This window comes from Puma concolor, chromosome A3 (assembly GCF_028749965.1).
Source record: "Puma concolor isolate L17-30 chromosome A3, mPumCon1.1.hap2, whole genome shotgun sequence".
NCBI lineage: Eukaryota > Metazoa > Chordata > Mammalia > Carnivora > Felidae > Puma > Puma concolor.
Genome location: NC_141669.1, coordinates 98,419,859 through 98,440,059, shown reverse-complemented (window position 1 = coordinate 98,440,059; position 20,201 = coordinate 98,419,859). Strand labels below are relative to the sequence as shown.

At 46.4% G+C, this 20,201-nt stretch overlaps 1 protein-coding gene across 6 annotated transcripts in view; it reads right to left on the bottom strand.

Annotated features, from left to right (window-relative positions):
- The window catches only part of BFSP1 (beaded filament structural protein 1), a 70,938-nt gene that overhangs the window by 24,268 nt on the left and 26,469 nt on the right, over positions 1–20,201 (bottom strand). For 5 of the 6 annotated variants that reach the window (XM_086701635.1, XM_086701631.1, XM_086701632.1 and 2 more), the window contains exons 4-6: positions 19,640–19,706; positions 15,852–16,436; positions 9,041–9,101 (exon numbers count right to left, since the gene is read on the bottom strand). In XM_086701635.1, coding sequence (XP_086557761.1) covers positions 9,041–9,101; positions 15,852–16,436; positions 19,640–19,644 — 651 coding nt within the window. In that variant the 5' untranslated portion in view covers positions 19,645–19,706. The remainder of the gene's footprint in view (positions 1–9,040; positions 9,102–15,851; positions 16,437–19,639; positions 19,707–20,201) is intronic. The other variant, XM_086701637.1, reaches the window with a different exon arrangement.

The following is a 20,201-nucleotide window of genomic DNA, read 5'->3' as shown; positions in this document are numbered from 1 at the left end:
GTCACTCTCCTGAGACCCCCCTGCAATGTCAACTGCCAATACCTGAGGCCTTGCCGAGGGAATTTTTACTGACTTATTAATGACTTGTTAAAAAGCATGAATGGTAGCAACTGACTTTCATTAACAAAGGCAGATAGGTGGTTGGCTAACATATATAAGACACTGTCCACCCTCGTGTGAACAGAGTTACAACAGTCAGCATGTGCAAGGGCCCAGGTATTTTGAGACAAATCCCACTTTTGCACAAATAGGGTTTAGATTCCAGGGAGGCCTTTGGCCTGCACTCCTCAGAAACGCACTTGATTCCTTCATCACTCCTATAAAAGATGACTGGCGTAGCAAGATTTTGATTGTTGGAGGCTAACAATAAAGATATCAGGCTTCTGACTCCAAAGGATCACCTGCTTTGAATGAGCTTTTCACGCAAAGTGCTGTGTCAGCAACTGCCACGTGGGAGAGCTGGGACTTCGTGAGACTAGAAAACAGGCTGTATGAAAATGTTTAATTAAGAAATACGTGCCCGGGGCGCCTGGGTGGCTCAGTCGGTTAAGCCTCTGACTTCGGCTCAGGTCATGATCTCGCGGCTTCGTGAGTTCAAGCCCCACGTTGGGTCTGTGCTGACAGTTCGAAGCCTGGAGCCTGTTTCAGATTCTGTGTCTCCCTCTCTCTGCCCCTCTCCTGCTCACGCTTACTCTCTCTCTCTCAAAAATGAAATAAACATTAAAAAAAGAAGAAGGAAAAAAAATAAATATGTGCCTGTGTGAATTTGGTCCGAAACTTGAGGAAAATTGTAGGGAAGCAGTTAATCCCCACCCAACTCGAACTTCTGAGGGTATTTTATCTACCAAAAATAACTCTGAGTTTCTCTTAAAAGAACTTCAGAGTTCTACAAAATCAACTGGGTCAGTTGGTAAACATCAGAAATGCATCTTAAAGCATTCCTGTTTGCATACGGTTTATGCAAGTAAAAATGAAATAAGCTATCCTAATACAGCACTGTCCAAGTCTCGGACATAATTTTAAAAATTTCTGGCAGCTACATGGAATAAAATAAAAAGAAATGGGTGAAAGTAATTTTAGTAATATATTTTATTATACCCAATATACCCCACATATTGTCTTTTCATCATGTAAACACTTTTTTTTTTAAGTTTATTTATTTTGAGAGAGAGAGAAAGCATGTATGCATGAGCAGAGGAGGGGCAGAGGGAGAGAGGGAATCCCAAGCAGACTCCACGCTGTGAGCACAGACTCCAATGTGGGGCTCGATCCCATGAACTGTGAGATCATGACCTGAGCCAAAATCACGAGTCGGACACTTAACCAACTAAGCCACCCAGGCACCACTGTAATCAATATTTAAAAGTTATTAATGAGATATTTTGCATCCTTTTTTTTTTCAGGCAAGGTCTTTGAAACGTGACTTATATTTTACACTTACAACACATTGTGATTTGAACTCCCTGTGTTTCAATCACTCCCGAGCATACGTGGCTGGTGGTTCCTCAGCTGGACAACGCAGCTCTACAGGATTAATTTTAGGCACAAAGGAGAATCTCATTCTTCCTCGGTATCTCCTCCAGGTTTCTGCCTGGGGGGGAGAATGTCCCCAGTGTCTTTCCTCTAATTTCCAGTTACTAAATCCTTCCCTTGGAATAATCTGAAATCCCTCTATGGGTACCAGGGAGGCCAACACTGAGCAAGCAGGCAGGGAACCCTCAGACAGAAGGAGGGAAGGACCCCAGCCTAGAGCTGGCCCCCTGCCCACTGCCCCTAGACTCCTCTGCTTTCCCCAAGGCTCCTCTCACTCTTTGGCCCTGGAGCCGTCCTCCGCTGCCCACTGGCAGACACAACAGCATAGGGGAAAATCGCACCCTTTGGGAGACCGAAACAGGGTCTGAAGTCTTTTTTTTCCTAATCAGAAGTAAAAAAATGAACCAAATTACAAGACAAGAATGCATGTTCCCAGGTACAGGGCTCTGAACTCTGAACGGTCTGAACTAAATTCATGTGCAATCTAACTATGGGTGTTCAGTTTCTGGGCTCATTCTTTTGATTAATGAATTGATCTGATCGTTCACTGACTTTTGATGAGCTCTGTCCTCTTGACTTAACGATGGGCCCTCAAATCCTGTGTCCCAGGGACAGTAATGAATATGCCCTTATACAATCAACGTGTTAATTCCCCAGGGCAAGTGGGCAGGTCCCTTGGAGGCCCTGATGACTGGCTCTCTGAACTACCCAGAATTATCACCTGAGCCTAGCGAAGCCCCTCTGAGAGAGAAAGCGTGGGGCAAAGAAAGCCTGGGTGACTGTCCAGCAATGGGAAAGGGCTGAGGAACCAGACAGAGCCAGGATAACTTACAGACACCAAAGGGAAGGCAGCCGGGGCTCAAGAAAGACAGAAAGCAGGACAGTCCCAGGAACCTAAACAGCAGGAGGTAATGGCTCTGCCCTCAGGATGACCCAGCTGCCAATGAATTCATCTCTGTGTCTCTCCAGTTCTGGGAGAGGGCTGTGATGGCCATCATGGGTCACAAGACCACCATCTTGACTGATCGTCCTAATAGGACCACAATGATGGGAAGGACGATCAAAGTGTTTGGGGATGCAGCTGTACCCCCTTCAGGAGCAGGGGTTTGCTGTGGAAGTGATTGGGCAGGGCTCAATCCGGGACAGAGTTGGTGGAAGACCTTGAACTGGTCCTTCTGGATATCTTTCTACCCTCCCTACCCACTAATCTCATCACCAGCCTCTCACCATACCCCCCTCTTAAGACTGCTGAGGAGGAAGCAGGACAGAGAATTCTCACACATCTTCATTTTTACCAAAAACTCATCCATGATTGACCCACAGTCACCAGAGCTGAAGAACTGGGAATACGGTTTCAAGGACACTTTGTGTCATTACTTATAAAGGGACCGAACACTCACACTTTTAGAAATAGAGAGGACCCCGAGATCATTGGTCCTCAAGCGTTTGTTAAGTCACATGTGTCATCCTTCCCACAAAATATCCCAGGATGTCATTGCATAGCGGCAATGCAGAGACGTGTTTCTGGAACAGCATGACCACAGTGGGGTCCATCCAGCAGCCCTCTTCCCTCAGAGGCCCCTCAGCAGCTCCATGGGCCTGTGGGCTCTGCCAATCGCAGCTCAGAAACTAGAGTCTCTCCTTATAGATGGCCAGCCTGAGGCCAGATCAACCAGTGGGTCATGCAGCTAGTTAACGGAAGTTACCAGGAAACAACAGGACTGGAATCTGTCTCTACTAGTCAAGAGTTAAGTGCTGAGTCTTGACCCCATCCTGCAAGGTGCCTGCCTTTCTTTCCACATCTCCCTCTTAGGATGGTGCCCAAACAACCACTCTCGGCTCCCATCAGCCAAGCCTTTAAAGCTGCTTGTGGTGATAACAGAGGCTAGCCAATATTTGCCCTTAAAATAGGGATTATACAGATGCCTCTGCACGCACATTCTCCTGCTTTGAGGACGGTCATCTGATAAACCGTCCCCCAAATTCCCAAAGGTGAGTAGGTACCTCTGGAATGTGCAGTTGCTGGTATGTTGAGGAAAATTCGTTTGGAAGTGTTTTCTTTTGTTTGCACCAGAACTCAGAAATGTGTGGACGCTGGTGTTTTTATTATGCTTTGGATGCTGTCAGCTGCATTTTCAAAAGCTCCACCAGCAGAAGCATCTAGATTCTTTCCGAATCGAGACACTGGGTCAATAGTCTAATTTTCGAAAACATTCCAACCCTGATGCTGTATGTGTTTGAGATCTAGTGGTTCTCAAAGTGTGGTTACCGATGATGAGGGAAAATGAGAAGTGTACAATGATTCGGGGTGTAAAATATCTGGCAGATCCCAGATGTACTGGGTCAGAATTTCTGTAGTCAGGACCCAGAAATGTGTATTTTAACAAGCCCTCCAGGTGCTGCTGGTGGACATGGGAATTTCAGAATCGCTAATCTAAACCACTTTTTGAGAAAGAAACTAGAGAAATAACTAGACTCCAGCGTGCCTCTGAAGAATCAGCCTTGCCAACCCATTCACAGGGATGCCAGAAATCCCTTTAAAAACCCACTGTCTGTATCTTTACCCAGCCTCAAATCCAGCATCCAATCAGCCACCCCCCCCCAACCCCAAAAGAAAAGCTGCTCAAGAATGGGTATTCAAGTTCATTGAGATTTCTAGTTAATTAGGATTTAATTAAAAACACTTCAACCCTGGACGCCAAAAACCTTTCCAGAAATTGTAGGTTTGCCTTCCTTCCCAGGGCTCAGGCTGGCCTGGAGGACGGTGCTGAGTATGTTCTAGACTCTGCTCCCTCTCTTCCCACTGTCTTCTCTCCCTGGGCACTCTTCCTGGCTCCTCCTCTCCCCTTCTGTTCTCCCAGCCTCCCCGCCCCCAGCCTCCTCCTGAACTCAGCCTTCCCAGTTCCCTCTCCTTTTCTGCCCCGGAAGTTCATCTCCAGCCCCAGAGCTGTTCTCAGGCAAATGAAGGCCTGTAGCCCTGAAGGTGAAGGCATCAAGCCCCACCCTGGTGTTCCCCAAATGCCCTTGCTTCTTACCCTTTCCTGGACAAATTAAAGATATACAAATTCCATGAAAAAAGCGCACCTATGACAGCTTTAGGTGTTTCTTTAAAAAATGTTTTTAAGTGAAAGCATTTGACTAGAACCTACATCATTTTAAAATTCTGGGGATTTTAAAGGAAAATAGGAAAGAAACCTGAAAGCCTCCTTATAGTTTTCTTAAAATAAGCAACATTGGGCATTATTGGGACCAATAACCATATATACACAGAGAGAAAACGGGTCCTGGAGTTCAGCCAAACCCAAATATTTAAAAGTCATCAAGAATTCTTACTACATCAAAATACCTTTGGCCATAGTATGTAAGTGGTATGTTAAGGAATTTATTTTATTTCCAAATGCCTAGCAGAGAGTGGCTTCTTTTAGGTTATGTGGCTGTTACAAATACAGTAACTCTGTTCTGGAGATGTGATTACATGGGCAATATTCATAGATAACAGTCTGATGAAAGCAGCAGCAATCAATCTTGTCAACATACACGGTGATATTTTCCAAACATGGTTCAAAGACCGGGTCAACGGTTTCTCCTGTACCCCATTTTCCATGGCCACACCTAGAGATGAATGAATCTCTTCCACCAGAGCAAAGGAAAGGGGTGCTGAGACTAAGATGACAGTCAAAACCATGTTGATCTGATGCGTGCAGACATTCCAAGATTTGTCCACCAAAATCCTTTATAGGACCAGCCAACAAGACATGAATATACTCTTGGCATTTTCACCTTCTCATGTGACCATCTCAATGGACAGAGAACAAGAAGGTCCAGCCTTCCCCTGGCCGGACCCTTCAGTTTCCCTGAGGCAAGGATTGGATACATGTTGTTTATTCCAAGAAGCACTGGAAGGGAGGAAGTGATCCGGGGAAAGGAACAAAAGGCAATAACGCTGTGTAATGAGTAGGTTACTGCCGTGGACAACCAGACCTCAGTCCTGCTGGGGGCACGTGGAGAGACTCAACAGAACTCACCTGTGAACTCTTGCTACAAGGGATGGGGCAGCTGGGGAACACATCCACCCACTCTCACCCCTCAGGGGCCGAGGGCTGCTCCTGGGGAGCTAACTGCCTCACTTCTAGCCTACGCCTCCAGCGGATCATGCACATCCCCACAGCCAGAGACACGCAGGAAGCTGCCAGTATGCTCAGCAGGTCTGTGTGACCTCAGGGGTGGCCCAGGGGATATGGACGGAGCACCAACATCAAGTGTGAAGGGGCCATCTTTACCCAGAGACCCTGGCTTTGTGTCTGTCTCCTGAGAGTCAGGGACCGGAGGCAGGGAACGAGCCACGTACACAAAAGACTCCTGACTACACCTGGCTCCTGACTACGCCTGCCAAGGATGGGCTGTGGGGCTCCTAAGTCACTGAATCTCACCAAGGGTGGGCCTCCTCGCTGGCAACAAAGGGGCTGGACTCGGTCTTTTCTGAGGGTGAAATAAATAACCACACAACTATGCTGAGGCTCCAAGCTAGCGCCCGGGCTTGGCCAATCCCTGCATCGTGATTCCTGCTACATCCGAGCACCACCTGTACTATTAGTCACTCCACATTTTTCTTCAAACTGACTCATTTTCACTTGCATGCATTTAAAAAGGAACTTTTTGATGTCACCTGCTGTAGAGAAGAGGCAACCATAAAAATAAATTCAGAGCTCCTAAAAAATGGTTTCTCCACGCACCATCTAAAATCACCCCGCACACCACCAGGGCTATGAATCCCACCCTCTGGGGAAACTAAGCTGGCGTCCATCACATCAAGGGCTCTGCGATAATAACCGCGACAGGCAAGTCACATGCACTATCCTGCCACTTCATTCTTACTGTGTGGGTCGACAGACATCCACTCCACAGTGGTGGCAACTCTTACTGCTCCCGCTTGGGAAATGAAGGAGCTGAGGCTCAGGGAGATGAAGCAGTTCCCCCAAAGTCTCACAGATACGCGACAGTGGCGAGAAGGGTCCTATGATCAAGCTGTTCTCCCGTTTTGGGCTGCACAGCTCACTTTGGACAGAAGTGTCTTTCCCTGGACCCAGGGAAGAGCCATACCGATGCCCTGTGATGGCCCTGGCCCGAGTTGCTGGTAGCATCTTTCCCCAGAACTTTCGTAACCCTTACTTCAATGGGACCCATACTTCAATTGTCCAGACTCCCTGTCACAATATACACAAAGGTGTTGCAGCTGTGGTTTCAGAGGGACAAAATGGTAGGGAGGCCTTTTCCCTTAGTTTTCATGATCTCCACTGCCGTGTTTTTCTTCTGAGAATATGTTATTGCTTTTGTAACAAGAGAAAAACAACAGAAGGCTGGAGCTTCTTTTTAAATTCAGTGTTACTGGGGCGCCTGGGGGGCTCAGTCACTTAAACACCCAACTCTTGGTTTTGGCTCAGGTCATGGTCTCACAGTGAGTTCGAGCCTCACGTAGGACTCCACGCTGATGATGCAGAGCCTGCGTGGGATTCTCTCTCTCTCTCTCTCTCTCTCCGCCCCTCCCCTACTTGCTCTCTTTCTCTTGATCAAAATAAATAAGCTTAAAAAAATTTTTTTAAATAAATAAATAAATCTTTGGTGTTACTTTCCACCAAAGCTAAAAAGAGGGACTACATTCTGTCTCCCTCTTCTATGAAGAGTGCACACGATGGCACTGCATAAGTGACAACCTCAGAAATAGGTCCGGAGAGAGGTCTGCTTGCAGTGAGGACAAATACGCACAAAGCAAAATGTGGTGGGTTGGGGAGGGGCTGAACTGGCAGCTAAGTGAAGGGTGTCGGGCACCTAAGTCCCTGAAGGTAGTGGTCTGTGGACAAGATGGCAGCCCCATCTGGCAGCCTGGGATCACCACCAAAAACAAGAATGGGGATGAGCTACAAATATGAGCAGAACAGCTGGGCGATGCCTGATGCTAACAACACCCAAATCCCACCTTCAACAGACTTGGGGCCATAGCAACCCAACCCAATACAAGACCAATCATTGAGCCTGTACACTTAGGGCTCTCCTGAAGCACACGCCCACCCCCGCCTTTGTGTTTATATCCGGAGTGTTCACATGTTGGCTGGCCTGAGACTATTCCAGTTTCTATCACTTGGCCTTGGCAACTATTGACAGCAGCTCCTTTCAAAACACAGTGTCCTTGTTTGGACAATGCATTATATGCTCACAAAGGGAAGGACACAGAAGCATCACGTGGTAGATAACACAGACAAAGAAAAATTCAGTTTCCCTACGTTGTGGTTCTAACTCCCACTGATTAGCAGACTAATCCTGGACAACAGAGGCTGGGCAAAGCCAGGGACTGGCAAACATCCTGAGCTAACCTCAACTATCTGAAGTGGTTGCCTGGGGCTCCAGGTGGAGAAGAATCCTAGGGTCACACATCTAGGCCCAGCAGGGAAAGGTGCTGTGTTTTATCAGCAATTCTGATGAGGAATTACGGGTGTGGAAGGAAGGGAAAGGGGGAAAGCGGCCATGTGCCCGAAATAAGCCACCCTTCAACGGAACAGAGCTCCATGAGCTCAAGACATTTGAGCTCTGAAATTACAGTTATTTGCCATCCCTGGTTTTGCCCAACCTCTGAGATCCAGGATTATTCCATTTGGTAGTCAAGTTCCCCTGGCTAGAGCAGAAAATCCAATCAGTTACGTTGGTGACGGAGGATCTGAAGAAGGAAACTCCCTGCAAAGAACAACCCCACACAACTCTGCAGGAGGGTCCCAGCAAGAAGCTGAGAATCCCTGGTGCCCTCCACATAGCTGCTCTCCAGGCTCCAAGAGGGAAGAGCTTGAAGGGAAATGTTAATTTCTTTGGAAATTTCTTCCTCTGTTCTCTGAGAGTTCCCCTGTAGAAGAGACTCTCAGCCAACAGAACAGAGTTATCCTTGCATCCCAATAACCAAAGCAAGTTTCCTGAGTTTGGTGTTTGGGACCGGTACATCGGAATGGCAAAATCCCAGCTGGTCGCTGTGATGCTGCCTTGTGTTGACAGCCTAGCTGTCATAAGCTTAAAGGTCTCGGATTCTCTGGCAAGACCCTGTGTGTGGTGGGAAAGGAGTATGTGTCTTGGGTATGTGAGTTCACAAAAAGATTTAGTTGAAATTATGAACTCAAGGGGCGCCTGGGTGGCTCAGTTGGTTAGGCGTCCGACTTCAGCTCAGGTCATGATTTCACGGTTTGTGGGTTCGAGCCCCGCGTCGGGCTCTATGCTGACAGCTCAGAGCCTGGAGCCTGCTTCGGATTCTGTGTCTCCTTCTCTCTCTCTGCCCCCCACCCCACCCTGGCTCGTGCTCTATCTCTCAAAAATAAATATTAAAAAAAAAAGCAATTATGAACTCAAGAAAGAGTGACAGCAAAAGAAATAGGCAAATCCTAAAAAGACACAGAGAGGAATGCGCGATGGTCATTTCAGCCATTTAGTTCCATTCTGTCCCTACTCAGACTCACGGATGTGCTCAGCTCACCTTGTTAAGCCGTTCCAGCATTTCTTTTAGGAGCAGCTGACATTCACACTCGTTTTCATACCTGCAAATTGGACACATAAGCAAAAGTTGGGCAGCTTCCGTGATTCCATATGTAATGACCACACAATCAGCGTTACAGAGTATATGCTGTCTCTTTAAGGAGAGGTCCTTAACTGGGGCGCCTAGGTGGCTCAGTCAGTTGGGTGTCCGACTTCGGCTCAGGTCATGATCTCACAGTCTGTGAGTTCGAGCCTCGCGTCGGGCTCTGTGCTGACAGCTCAGAGCCTGGAGTCTGTTTCAGATTCTGTGTCTCCCTCTCTCTCTGACCCTCCCCCATTCATGCTCTGTCTCTCTCTGTCTCAAAAATAAATAAACATTAAAAATAAATAAATAAATAAATAAATAAATAAATAAATAAATAAAGGAGAGGTCCTTAAGTTTAAAATAGTAGCTAATGCTGCACCGCTGAGCCTGTCGCTTCCTCACCTTTTCCACAGCATGGCACACGCACAGAGTGGTGCTGTGGCCACCATGCACGGGGGTAACTGGGAGCGGTAAGTGAACAGGAGTCCCCCAGCCTGGAGGCCCAACCTCCGCCCCCCCCCACCCCCTCCACCACCCCCCTACCCCTGCCCAGCCACATCAAGGATAAGGGAATCGTATCTCCACACACTCCTAACCCAAGTACAGCAGTGACACAGAGAATGGGAGACCACCCTACATGACCTACAACAAACACCACTAACCTGACCTTGATCTTGTTTGGGTTGCCTGTACTATTGTGTCTATACATGTGTCCATTTTTCTGGATTATGCCATTTAATCCTTACAAAACCCTGGAAGAGGGCAGTTACCATTGCCCTCCCCCCACCCTCCCACCACTGGGGCAAAATGGGAAAACTGAGGCTGAGAAACTGGCCTATAACCTTGGGCAGATGCTCAGGGCACTTCACCCTCATCTCTGTGCCTCAAGGCCTGCTCTGGGCCAGTGGGCAGGGCAGGCTGGACAGGCCACAGAGTCAGTGCCCCTGGGGCAGCCCTCGACCTCTGACAGAAGGTGAGTGGGTACATAAGTACCCCAGCCCCGTTGCCCTCAGCTAGGACAACTGAAGTGTCTCTCCATCCGGTAAGTTCGCTCCAGGTTAACTTGCTGAGGGCACTCAGTGTTTTCTGCCTTTCCTTCCTGCCTCACTTCCTCACTCCCCAACCTGTGCTCCTGGAGGTCACCTCCCAAATAAGCTACTTGCCCTCAAACCCCTTTATCAGGCTCAGCTTCTGGAAGACCCCAAACTAAAAGAGGGGTGGGGTCAGTACTCACACTTGAATCTGACACCAAAAACTATGCCCTGATAGCCACACCATGCTGCCTGGGTAGAGCAGGGAAACCCCCCAAATTTAAACATACACAAAACTGATAAAGCAACAGATACTAGGAACAGGTGTATTTTTCCCTCCTAGTCATCTTCTTCCCTGGACTTGAAGAAAATGATAGAGATCAAGAGGCAGAGAGACCACGGAAATCATACTGTTTTGAGAGTTTCCCTCTAGGGGGACTTTCATCCCCTTATGAAAAAGAGAAGGCTCCTTCCCAAATGACTCCGCCCTCATTCCCTATAAGCTGCTCCTAGTATCCATCATGGCCTTCTTCCAAGAGTCAAAGCCCTTGATGTGGGTAGGGGCACAAGGCTGCCTAGAGGGAAGACTACATTTCCCAGCCTTCCTTGCAGCTAGGTGTGGCCATGTGACTAAGTCCTGACCAATGGGATATAAGCATAAGTCTGTGGCAGCTTCCAAATATCTTCCATAAGAGACGCTGTGGGTGTGCCCTTCTGTGTCCTTTCCTCCACCCTGCAGAAGGCCAGGCAGAGCCTTCTGAGCCTCAAATACTTCAGAGTGGCATGCTGAATTGCTAGGCCAGACCTTCCACAAGACGGAAACAAATTCCCATCCTGGATAAGCCAATGTCACTTTGGAGTTTATGCCATTTGTGGTTGAAACAAATCCTAATTAGCACTCAGCCCAACCCACAAAGCATAGGTTTCAGGGCCCCTGCACACGCATGCCATCCATGGGCTCAAGTCAAGTACCGAAAGAGGCCTCTAGAAAACCATGCTGTTGTAGGGCGAGTTCCAACCTAGGGAAAGAACAATCAGGAATATGTGCGCTGCGCACACTCCCAGTCCTAAAGCCACCTAAGAAGCTCAGCTATAACCAGCAAGCAAAACATATTTGTACAAGTCTTACATTTCCCACCAGGATGTCACAGTTAGCAGTGTCTTTTGTGTGTGGCTCTAACGGAGCCAGAAATTCTGTTTTAATGGCTAGTTAGCTTCGCGAATAAAACTGTTAACAAAAATCCAAATTTTCTCATTGCTCTTTCCTGCTAGAAACATCCAAGAATTTCTGTAGCTTAAAAACATGTTTGATAAATAATGCAATAATGTGTTATCGTGGGTAATTTTCATGCTGTAAAGACAAGTCTAGATATTAAAGGCAAGTGATTTCATTATAAAGACTTCATAATAAGAAATGATATGGGGCACCTGGGTGGTGCAGTCGGTTAAGTGTCTGACTCTTGGTCTCAGCTCAGGTCATAATTTCACAGTTCGTAAGTTTGAGGCTCTGCACTCACGGTGCAGAGCCTATTTGGGATTCTCTCTCTCCCCCTCCTGCTTGCTCTCTCTCTCTCTCTTTCTCAAAATAAATAAATAAAAATTTTTAAAAAGTTTAAAAAAGAAATCATGATATATTCATATATATATCCACATAAGCGAATATACAAATGAATTCATAAAGTGAAAAAACACATTGGCTTTAATTACCTGATTGTTTTACATAATTACTTTTGGTTTTTAGCAATTTAGATAATTGACGGTATTCATTAATGTATTTTGGTAGTTTTATTTGTTTTTATTTCATTCTGTTTTATTTAGTCTTCATTTGATGTGCTGAAAACCTGATTTTGAAATTATTCAACTATCCTAGAAGAGAATATGCCTACCAAGGCTGCACTATTTTCACCTGGTTTTGGCTAACCAATAACTCACCTCTGGGATTAAAACCAAATTTGGTGTGTATATACCCCTGCATGCAGGGGTATGGGTATGATTTTTATTGCAATTTTCAAATCCCAAGACTTTAGTTGGAATATTAAAGTATCTGCAAGGGGGCAATGGGAGGCAATAAATTAATGGAAATGATTAAATAAATCACAGAGTCTGAAGCTCCACGATAAACATACAACTCAGAACCAAGTAAAATCACCAAAAGATCAGGAAAATTCAACATGGCCGTTCCTTCAATGAGGGCTCAAAGGAGTCCTGTGCTCCCAGCCAAATCTCAGTAGACTGGGGCCTAATAACTAAGCAAAGACCATTTGGGGATCCAGCGTTTCCTGTTGGCCTGTGGAGCTGCCCTGGGTGTCTGAACCAGTGTACATTTCCCTTTGCTTTAGAAAACATGAGCTTCATTTGAATGAGGGTCCTATCTCTGGACCTCACTCCCCAGGAATCCAAGAATGACTTCTCTTCAAGACCCTGTGTTCTAGAAAGCATAAGGTGCGAAAACCCGAGTTCAAGTCCTGCCACCCACAGTTTTGCCATGAAGGGCTGTAACAGGTGGATTTCCAGATCCTTTCTTCCGGCTCCAAATCTGTTTTTAGGGATCATACCCAGAAACAGGGCTGATAGGAATGAAATCAATGAGTCTGACTGATTAATATGTTCAGTACACACTGTTGAATATCCTGCCCAAGATTCAGATTAAGCATGTGGAACTCAGGGGCACCTGGGTGGCTCAGTCAGTTAAGCGTCTGACTTCGGCTCAGGTCATGATCTCACAGTTGGTGAGTTCCAGCCTAGCATTGGGCTATGTGCTGACAGCTCAGAGCCTGGAGCCTGCTTTGGATTCTGTGTCTCCCAAGCTCTCTGCCCCTCCCCCACTTGTGTTCTATCTCTCTCTCAAAAATAAATATTAAAAAAAAAAGTTCTTTTAAAGAACGTGGAACTCAAACATAGAGCACGTTTGGAGAAGACGCTCTGACTACCCTAGACCAGGGGCCCCCAAACCTGGCTGTTCACTGGAATTATCAGTGGAGCTCATAAAACTTAAAATTGCTGGGCCCCATCTGAGGTCCAGGGTGGGGCCTGGACATCTGTATATTTAAATTAGTTTATGTAATTTTAAAATAGATAAATCTCTTACATGATTAGACAATTTTTTTTAATTACCTAAAAAGCTGTTCCATTAAAAGTCTCCCTTCCTATCTCTCCCATTGCCCAGCTCCTACTCCCCTATCCTCCACAGGTAATCAGTGCCATTGGGGTTTTGCATGTGTCTGTGTCCCCTTTTTCCTAATGCAAGCAAAAAATTCTACTCTTCCCCCCCCCCTTTTTTTTTTAAAGTAAAGGATAGTAACATGCTATTCTCTTGTTTTACAATTGGGTAGCATCTCATTGCATATATGAAGCACAATTTGATCTCCTATGAATAGGCATTTAGGTTCATTCCAGGCTTTTGCTAATGCAGACCACACTGCCATGTTGGCATGTATTTTACACCGGCCGGATCATCAAAAAATAAATTCCTTGGGAATGCAAGCTGGTGCAGCCACTCTGGAAAACAGTATGGAGGTTCCTCAAAAAACTAAAAATAGAACTACCCTACAACCCAGCGATTGCACTACTAGGCATTTATCCACGGGATACAGCTGTGCTGTTTTGAAGGGACACATGCACCCCCATGTTTATAGCAGCACTATCAACAATAGCCAAAGTATGGAAAGAGCCCAAATGTCCATCGATCAATGAATGGATAAAGAAGATGTGGTATATATATACAATGGAGTATTACTCAGCAATGAAAAAGAATGAAATCTTGCCATTTGCAACTATGTGGATGGAACTGGAGGGTATTATGCTACATGAAATTAGTCAGAGAAAGACAAAAATCATATGCCTTCACTCATATGAGGACTTTAAGAGACAAAACAGATGAACACAAGGGAAGGGAAACAAAAATAATATAAAAGCAGGGAGGGGGACAAAACAGAAGAGACTCATAAATATGGAGAACAAACTGAGGGTTACTGGAGGGGTTGTGGGAGTGGGGAATGGGCTAAATGGGTAAGTGGCACTAAGGAATCTACTCCTGAAATCATTGTTGCACTATATGCTAACTAACTTGGATGTAAATTTTAAAAAATTAAAAAATAAATTAATTAATTAATTAATTAATTAATTAATTCCTTGAAGTGGTCCCTGCAGAGTAAATACAGGTTCCTGTATTTATAGCCTTGGAGGGTGGGGACAAATTGTGAGTATCCTTTTTTCCTTTTAATAGTTCTTTAGGTGATCTTTTTTTAAATCCCATCCATTTATTTATTTATTTATTTATTTTTGACAGCATGCAAGCACGGGAGGGGCAGAGAAAGAGGGACAGAGGATCTGAAGCAGGATCTCCGCTGACAGTAAGCGAGCCCGATGTGGGGCTTGAATTCATGAACTGTGAGATCATGATCTGAACCGAAGTAGGTCGCTCAACTGACTGAGCCACCCAGGTGCCCCAATTCTTTTTTTTTTTTTTTAAGTTTTATTTATTTGGAGAGAGAGAGAGAGAGAGAAAAAAAAAACACAAGTGGGGGAGGGGCATAGAGAGCAAGTGGGGGAGGTGCAGAGAGAGAGGGAGACAGAGAATCCCAAGCAGACTCTGTGCAGTCAGCGCAGGGCCCCGTGTGGGACTGGAACTCACATCGTGACCTGAGCCGAAATCAAGAGTCAGGCTAAACCCACTAAGCCACCCAGGTCCGCATGCCCCAATTCTTCAAGCGATCTTATCATCTTATTCATTCTGTGGGAAAGGGGGACATGCCCTGGACCAGGGCTCCTGAAGCTTCAAGCTTAACTCCACTTCTAACCAGCTGCCAGATGACGGCAATGCTGCACATCCACAGACCACAATTTGAGCAGCAAGATTCTAGAGGACACACATTGAAATAATTTCTGGGTATCAACTATGATGCGGTAAAGATGATTAGACTCAGCACGCCGAGGCCCTGAATTCCGTGCCGCTGCTGGGACTCACTAGGTGAGTGACCTTGCCCTAAATCTTAACATTGTCTAAGCCTCAGTCTCCTCATCTGCAAAACAGGTGCAGTACCATGTATTACAGGATACGGCTGTGAGGATCAAATAACATGAATATATCTCAAAAACAAAAGGAGCCAGACATACAAGCACGAATCTTTAAGATTCCATTTTTGTGAAATTCCAGAACACGCAAAATTAACCTACGGTGACAGAAATCAGAACACTGGGCGCCTCCCGCTTTTTTGTGGGGAAGGGGTACAGACTGACCGGGAAAGGACAGGAGGGAACTTTCTGGGGTGGTCAAAGTTCCCTGCTTGTTTCCGTAGTTACATGGGTACATACATCATCAAAACTCATTGAACTATGCACTTAAAACCTGTGCATTTTTTAAAGATTTTATTTTTAAGTAATCTCTACGCCCAACGTGGGGCTCAAATTTACAACCCCCAGATCAAGAGTCGCTGGCTCTACCGACTGAGCCTGCCAAGCGCCCCGAAACCTGTGCGTTTTACTGCATGTAAATTATAGCTACATTTTAAAGCACATTACAGGCAAATGATGCCGTTTCGTGCAAACCGTGAAGTGCCATCGGAATGGAAGCGGGTTCTAGGTGGGTGAGAGGCGCGGTAGTGCGCGCGCCCTCTGCGGGGTGGAAGTCCTGGCGACCGCCCCTACCCTGCCTCCGCTCACCCCACCCCCACCCCCCTTCCGGGCCCGCCGCTTACTTGCAGCGGAACTCGTCGAGCACGCGCTGCGCCTCCGCACCCTGGCGCTCCAGCCGCGTGCGCTCGGCCGCCAGGTCCCGGGCGCGCTGGAGGTTGCCCTCGACGTGGCGGGCGAGGGCGTCCTCGGGGCCGGCCAGCTCGCCCAGGCGCTGGAAGGCGTCCAGCTGCCGCCGGAGGACGGCGTGGCGCTGCTCGAGCGCGCGGGCCCGCTGGACGTGAGCAGCCACGCGCTCGCCGAGCCCCTGCAGCGCGGCCAGGCTGGGCGCCGCCGTCCGGCCCTCCGCCAGGCTATCGGGCTCGGCGGCGCGCGGCGCCTCCTCGGCGCGCTCGTACTGCTCCTTGCGGGTCTGGAAGACGTAGCTGCGCCGGTACATGGCTCCGGTGCGGGCGAGCGCGCGCGAACCGGCTCGGGGAGGCCGTGCGCTGGGGCGGCGGGACGCTAAATAAACATCGGGGGGGCCCAGGCACGCTGCTGGGACGTTCCAGAGCCCATCAGCTGTTGAGCTCAACACGGCGCCCAGCCCCCGGAAGAATAAAAGAGCAGCAGGCCTGCTTTTGTGCGCCGGATTAGCGGACCATGCAGCTCTGGGGGTTGGAAGGTTAAATTGGGCAATGAGGTTTTTGTTCTGGGATTGTTAAAGCCTGTCGCTTTATGATTGAATGGGGGGTCAGGAGGACAAGAGAGGCAGGACTGCTTCCTCTGGGAATTGTGAAGGAAGCCCAAGGGAGCTTGTTAAACTTGGACTAGCTCAAAAGCCCAGGGACCCTCGCTTTGTCTCCTCTTTTTCGGTCAAGCTCTCAATTACAGGCCTTTTCAACAATGCCATTTTTTTTCCCCGATCTCTTCAGCAATTCTTTTGCATAATTACAACATGACATTTAGGAACCCTCCTTACGTTAGGGGTTCTTAACCACGGATGCAAAATAAATGGCCATCTCATAAAATTGTGATGTGTGCGGCAAGTAAGTTTTACTAATACCTATGCATCTGCGTTTGGAAAACATTCTTTGTACAACAACTTAAGAAGCAAATGCACGGTTATCATTACAATGTTACCCTTGCTCCCGTGGATTCCGCCATCCTTTCCGGAGTAGAAGCAAGAAGCAAGTAGAGTTCCATGAGGATATTGGCATAACTGATTCTTTACACTAAAGAAAAAAACCCTCACAGCCTAAAAGATTTAGTAAATTGGCCAACTCTCAATTCGAGAATATAAAAGAATTTTTTGCCACTATGTTTAATTTTAATTTGTATTGTGGAAATAACAAGGCTGGGCTTTAACAAATTTAAAAGTAAATTGTGGGTGTTGAAGGAAACTAACAGCATTTGATGAGAATGATCCAACATATGACTATTTTGTCATGTCTCCAATTTATTTTTTTATTTTTTGAGGGGGGGGCACAGTGAGTGAGGGGCAGAAAGAGAGAGGGAGAGAGAGAGAAGCAGGGCTCCCCTGAAGTGGGGCTTGTGTGTTTTTTTAACCAAATGGGGGCTCGTGTTCACCGGAAGTAGGGCTGGAACTCACCTGATTAAGGACTCAAACTTAGGAATGGTGAGATCATGACTTTAGCAGAAGTCAGTTGCCTAACCCACTGAGCCACCCAGGTGCCCTCCAATTTTTTTTTTTTTTAAGTTTATTTTTATTTACTTTGAGAGAGCGAGATAAAGAGCAAGCAGGGGAGGGAAGAGTGCGAGGGACACAATCCCATACAGGCTCTACCCTAACAGCACAAAGCCAGATGCAGGGCTTGAACTCAAAAAAAGTGAGATCATGACCTGAGCCACAATCGAGCTGAGCATTTAACCGAAACAGCCAGCCTCCCAGGTGCCCCAAGTCTCCGATTTAAAAATCATTATCAAAAAGGTTGTTTTCCTAAAAAAAGGATTCAGCTTAGCAGTGCCATATAATTAACAACTATATGGATTGCACATAATTACATAATTATATTACAAATTAAAATTATAGTTACCAAAGTTCAAGAAAAGGACACAGATCTTTGATGGGTTTTATTATTTCCCCCAAAAGACTGTAAGATAATGGAATGAATTCAGTTGAGAGTGACTCTAAGATAAGGTCCAGAGTTGTGGTGGTGGTGCGGTTATTGTTCTATTTTCTTTTCTTAAGGCATTTAAAAATAGATGTTATGATCAAATCAAGGAGAGCCACATGAGTATTTTTGGTAGATACACATGTATCATGCTGATGGCATGGTAAATTGGTTTCCGGCTTCCTAGAGAGCAAAACCAGCACAGAACAAAGAAAGGATATAAAAGCACTTGTTCCTTCTGACATCAGGTATTAGTTAAATATTGCTACAGAACAAACTGACCCCAAAACTAAGTGGCACACAAGAAGAAATATTTAGCGCTGCACTCCCAGATCGGCAGGTCAGCTGGATAGCTCTCCTTCGAGCTGCAGATCTTTCAATCTGCTAGGGGAGCTGTGCTCCAAATGTCTCTCTTCCTCCTAGAACTAGTGATGACAAGAGGAGGAAAAGAAGCCCAGCCACACAATCTCTTTCCAAGCCTTTGTTTGCATCCTGTCCATTAACACCCCTTTCATCAAAGCAAACCAGGTGGCCACAGCCAAAGTCGAGAGGCAGGGAAGAGGCACCGCCCACCCCCAGGGCCATGGCAAGGGTGCGGGTGTGTAACTGTCACACTGCAGTGAAGAACTGGGACCAGAAACTCCATCAACCACACACAGTAATCCCATTTGAAAGAAAAAATAGATATCCCAGAAACAAAACAAAGGGAAAAAATATCATTTCAATTTAATCCAGTGGAATAAACACTTAGAAAATATTTACTCATAAAGCGTGTCTCAGGGAGAGAAATATTGAACAAGGTCAAGTCCCTCCCTACCCTCAAGGTGCAGGGAGACAAATTCCTACTCAACTAATTCAAGACACAAGGAAATCTGGAATAAGTTCTAAAATAGAGATCTTCCCAAAATGTGATTGTACCTAAAGCAGAAAGTTAAAGAGAAGTTAGAATTTCAGGCAGAACAGCATAAACAAGGTGTGAGAACAACTGGAGTAAGGTGCAGTAAAGGGAGCCGTGTGCTTCCTGGGCGTGGTGAGCCTGAACTGAGGAGAGCTTGGCAAGAAGGGTCCCAAAAAAGGAAAGTTCGAAGGAAGGGCTGAGCTTCCCATCAGCTGCGGTGGCTTGAATGCGGGCATCATCTCCACAACTTCTCCCAAGCCCTACCAAAAATGGCAGCAAAGAATTTATTTTTAGACGAAAACTCCACAAAAATAAGGAAGAAAAGATCACAGTGGACAAGATATACCAACAAATTTTCAGAGGGCTGAACAGAGAGATTAGTGGCAACTGACTTAATGGAGTGAAGCAAGCTGACACCTACATGGGGCAAAGGGCACTGGGAAAGGAAAACAAGATGGTTCACCTAGAGGAGTCTCAGAAAAGCTTACGAATTGGATGTACCAGGGGCGCTTGGGTGACTCAGTTGGTTAAGCATTCAACTTCAGCTCAGGTCATGATCTCACAGCTGGTGAGTTCCAGCCCCACGTCAGGCTCTTGTGCAGACAGCTCAGAGCTTGGATTCTGCTTCAGATCCTGTGTCTCCCTCTCTCTCTGTCCCTCCCCCAACTCGCACTCTATCTCTCTCTCTCTCAAAAATAAATAAACATTAAAAAAATTAAAAAAAAAAAAAAAAGTAACTGGATGTACCAGATACAACAGAAGGTGGGGGTGAAGGGTAGAGCTGAAAAGCCATAGGGTTAGCCCAGGGCCCAAGAAGCAGTTAGAATTTCAGATCGCCTACCCCATTCCTGTGCAGCCTGGCAAAGCTGAGTGAAACTGAACGGGAGAGGTCTTGAGTTGAAAGTCACCTAGTTGAAACACAGCTAAGGACAGGATAAGACCATACTGGAACAAAGGAATTAAGACAGTGGATGCATCATGAAAGATGAGCTGTACAATCTCCATCTCTCCATTTACCGCTTCACTTCTCTTCTAGGGTGCTGGTCACCTGGCATGTATTTCCCTGGGGCAGGAGAAAATTCTCTGGGGAAACTGAGTGACTTCGGAGAAAAAAAAATCACCAGATACTGAATTTTGAATATGGACTGACTGGCTTTTGGTTTGAACACGGAACACGTTTGTACGGTCCAACGTAACCCAAGCCGTTGATCATCAGACTAAGACCCATTTTATAATGAAGTTTTACTTGTGACAGCATAGGATTTTTAAATCTCTCTTTCTCACCTAGATTTTTGTTTTTGAAAGTTAGTATTTTTCCCTAAAAGGATAGATTCCCTAGATTTGTATACTTTGCCCTGTCCTGTACCAGGGCAATGGTATTATCATGATATCCTGCTCCGCTC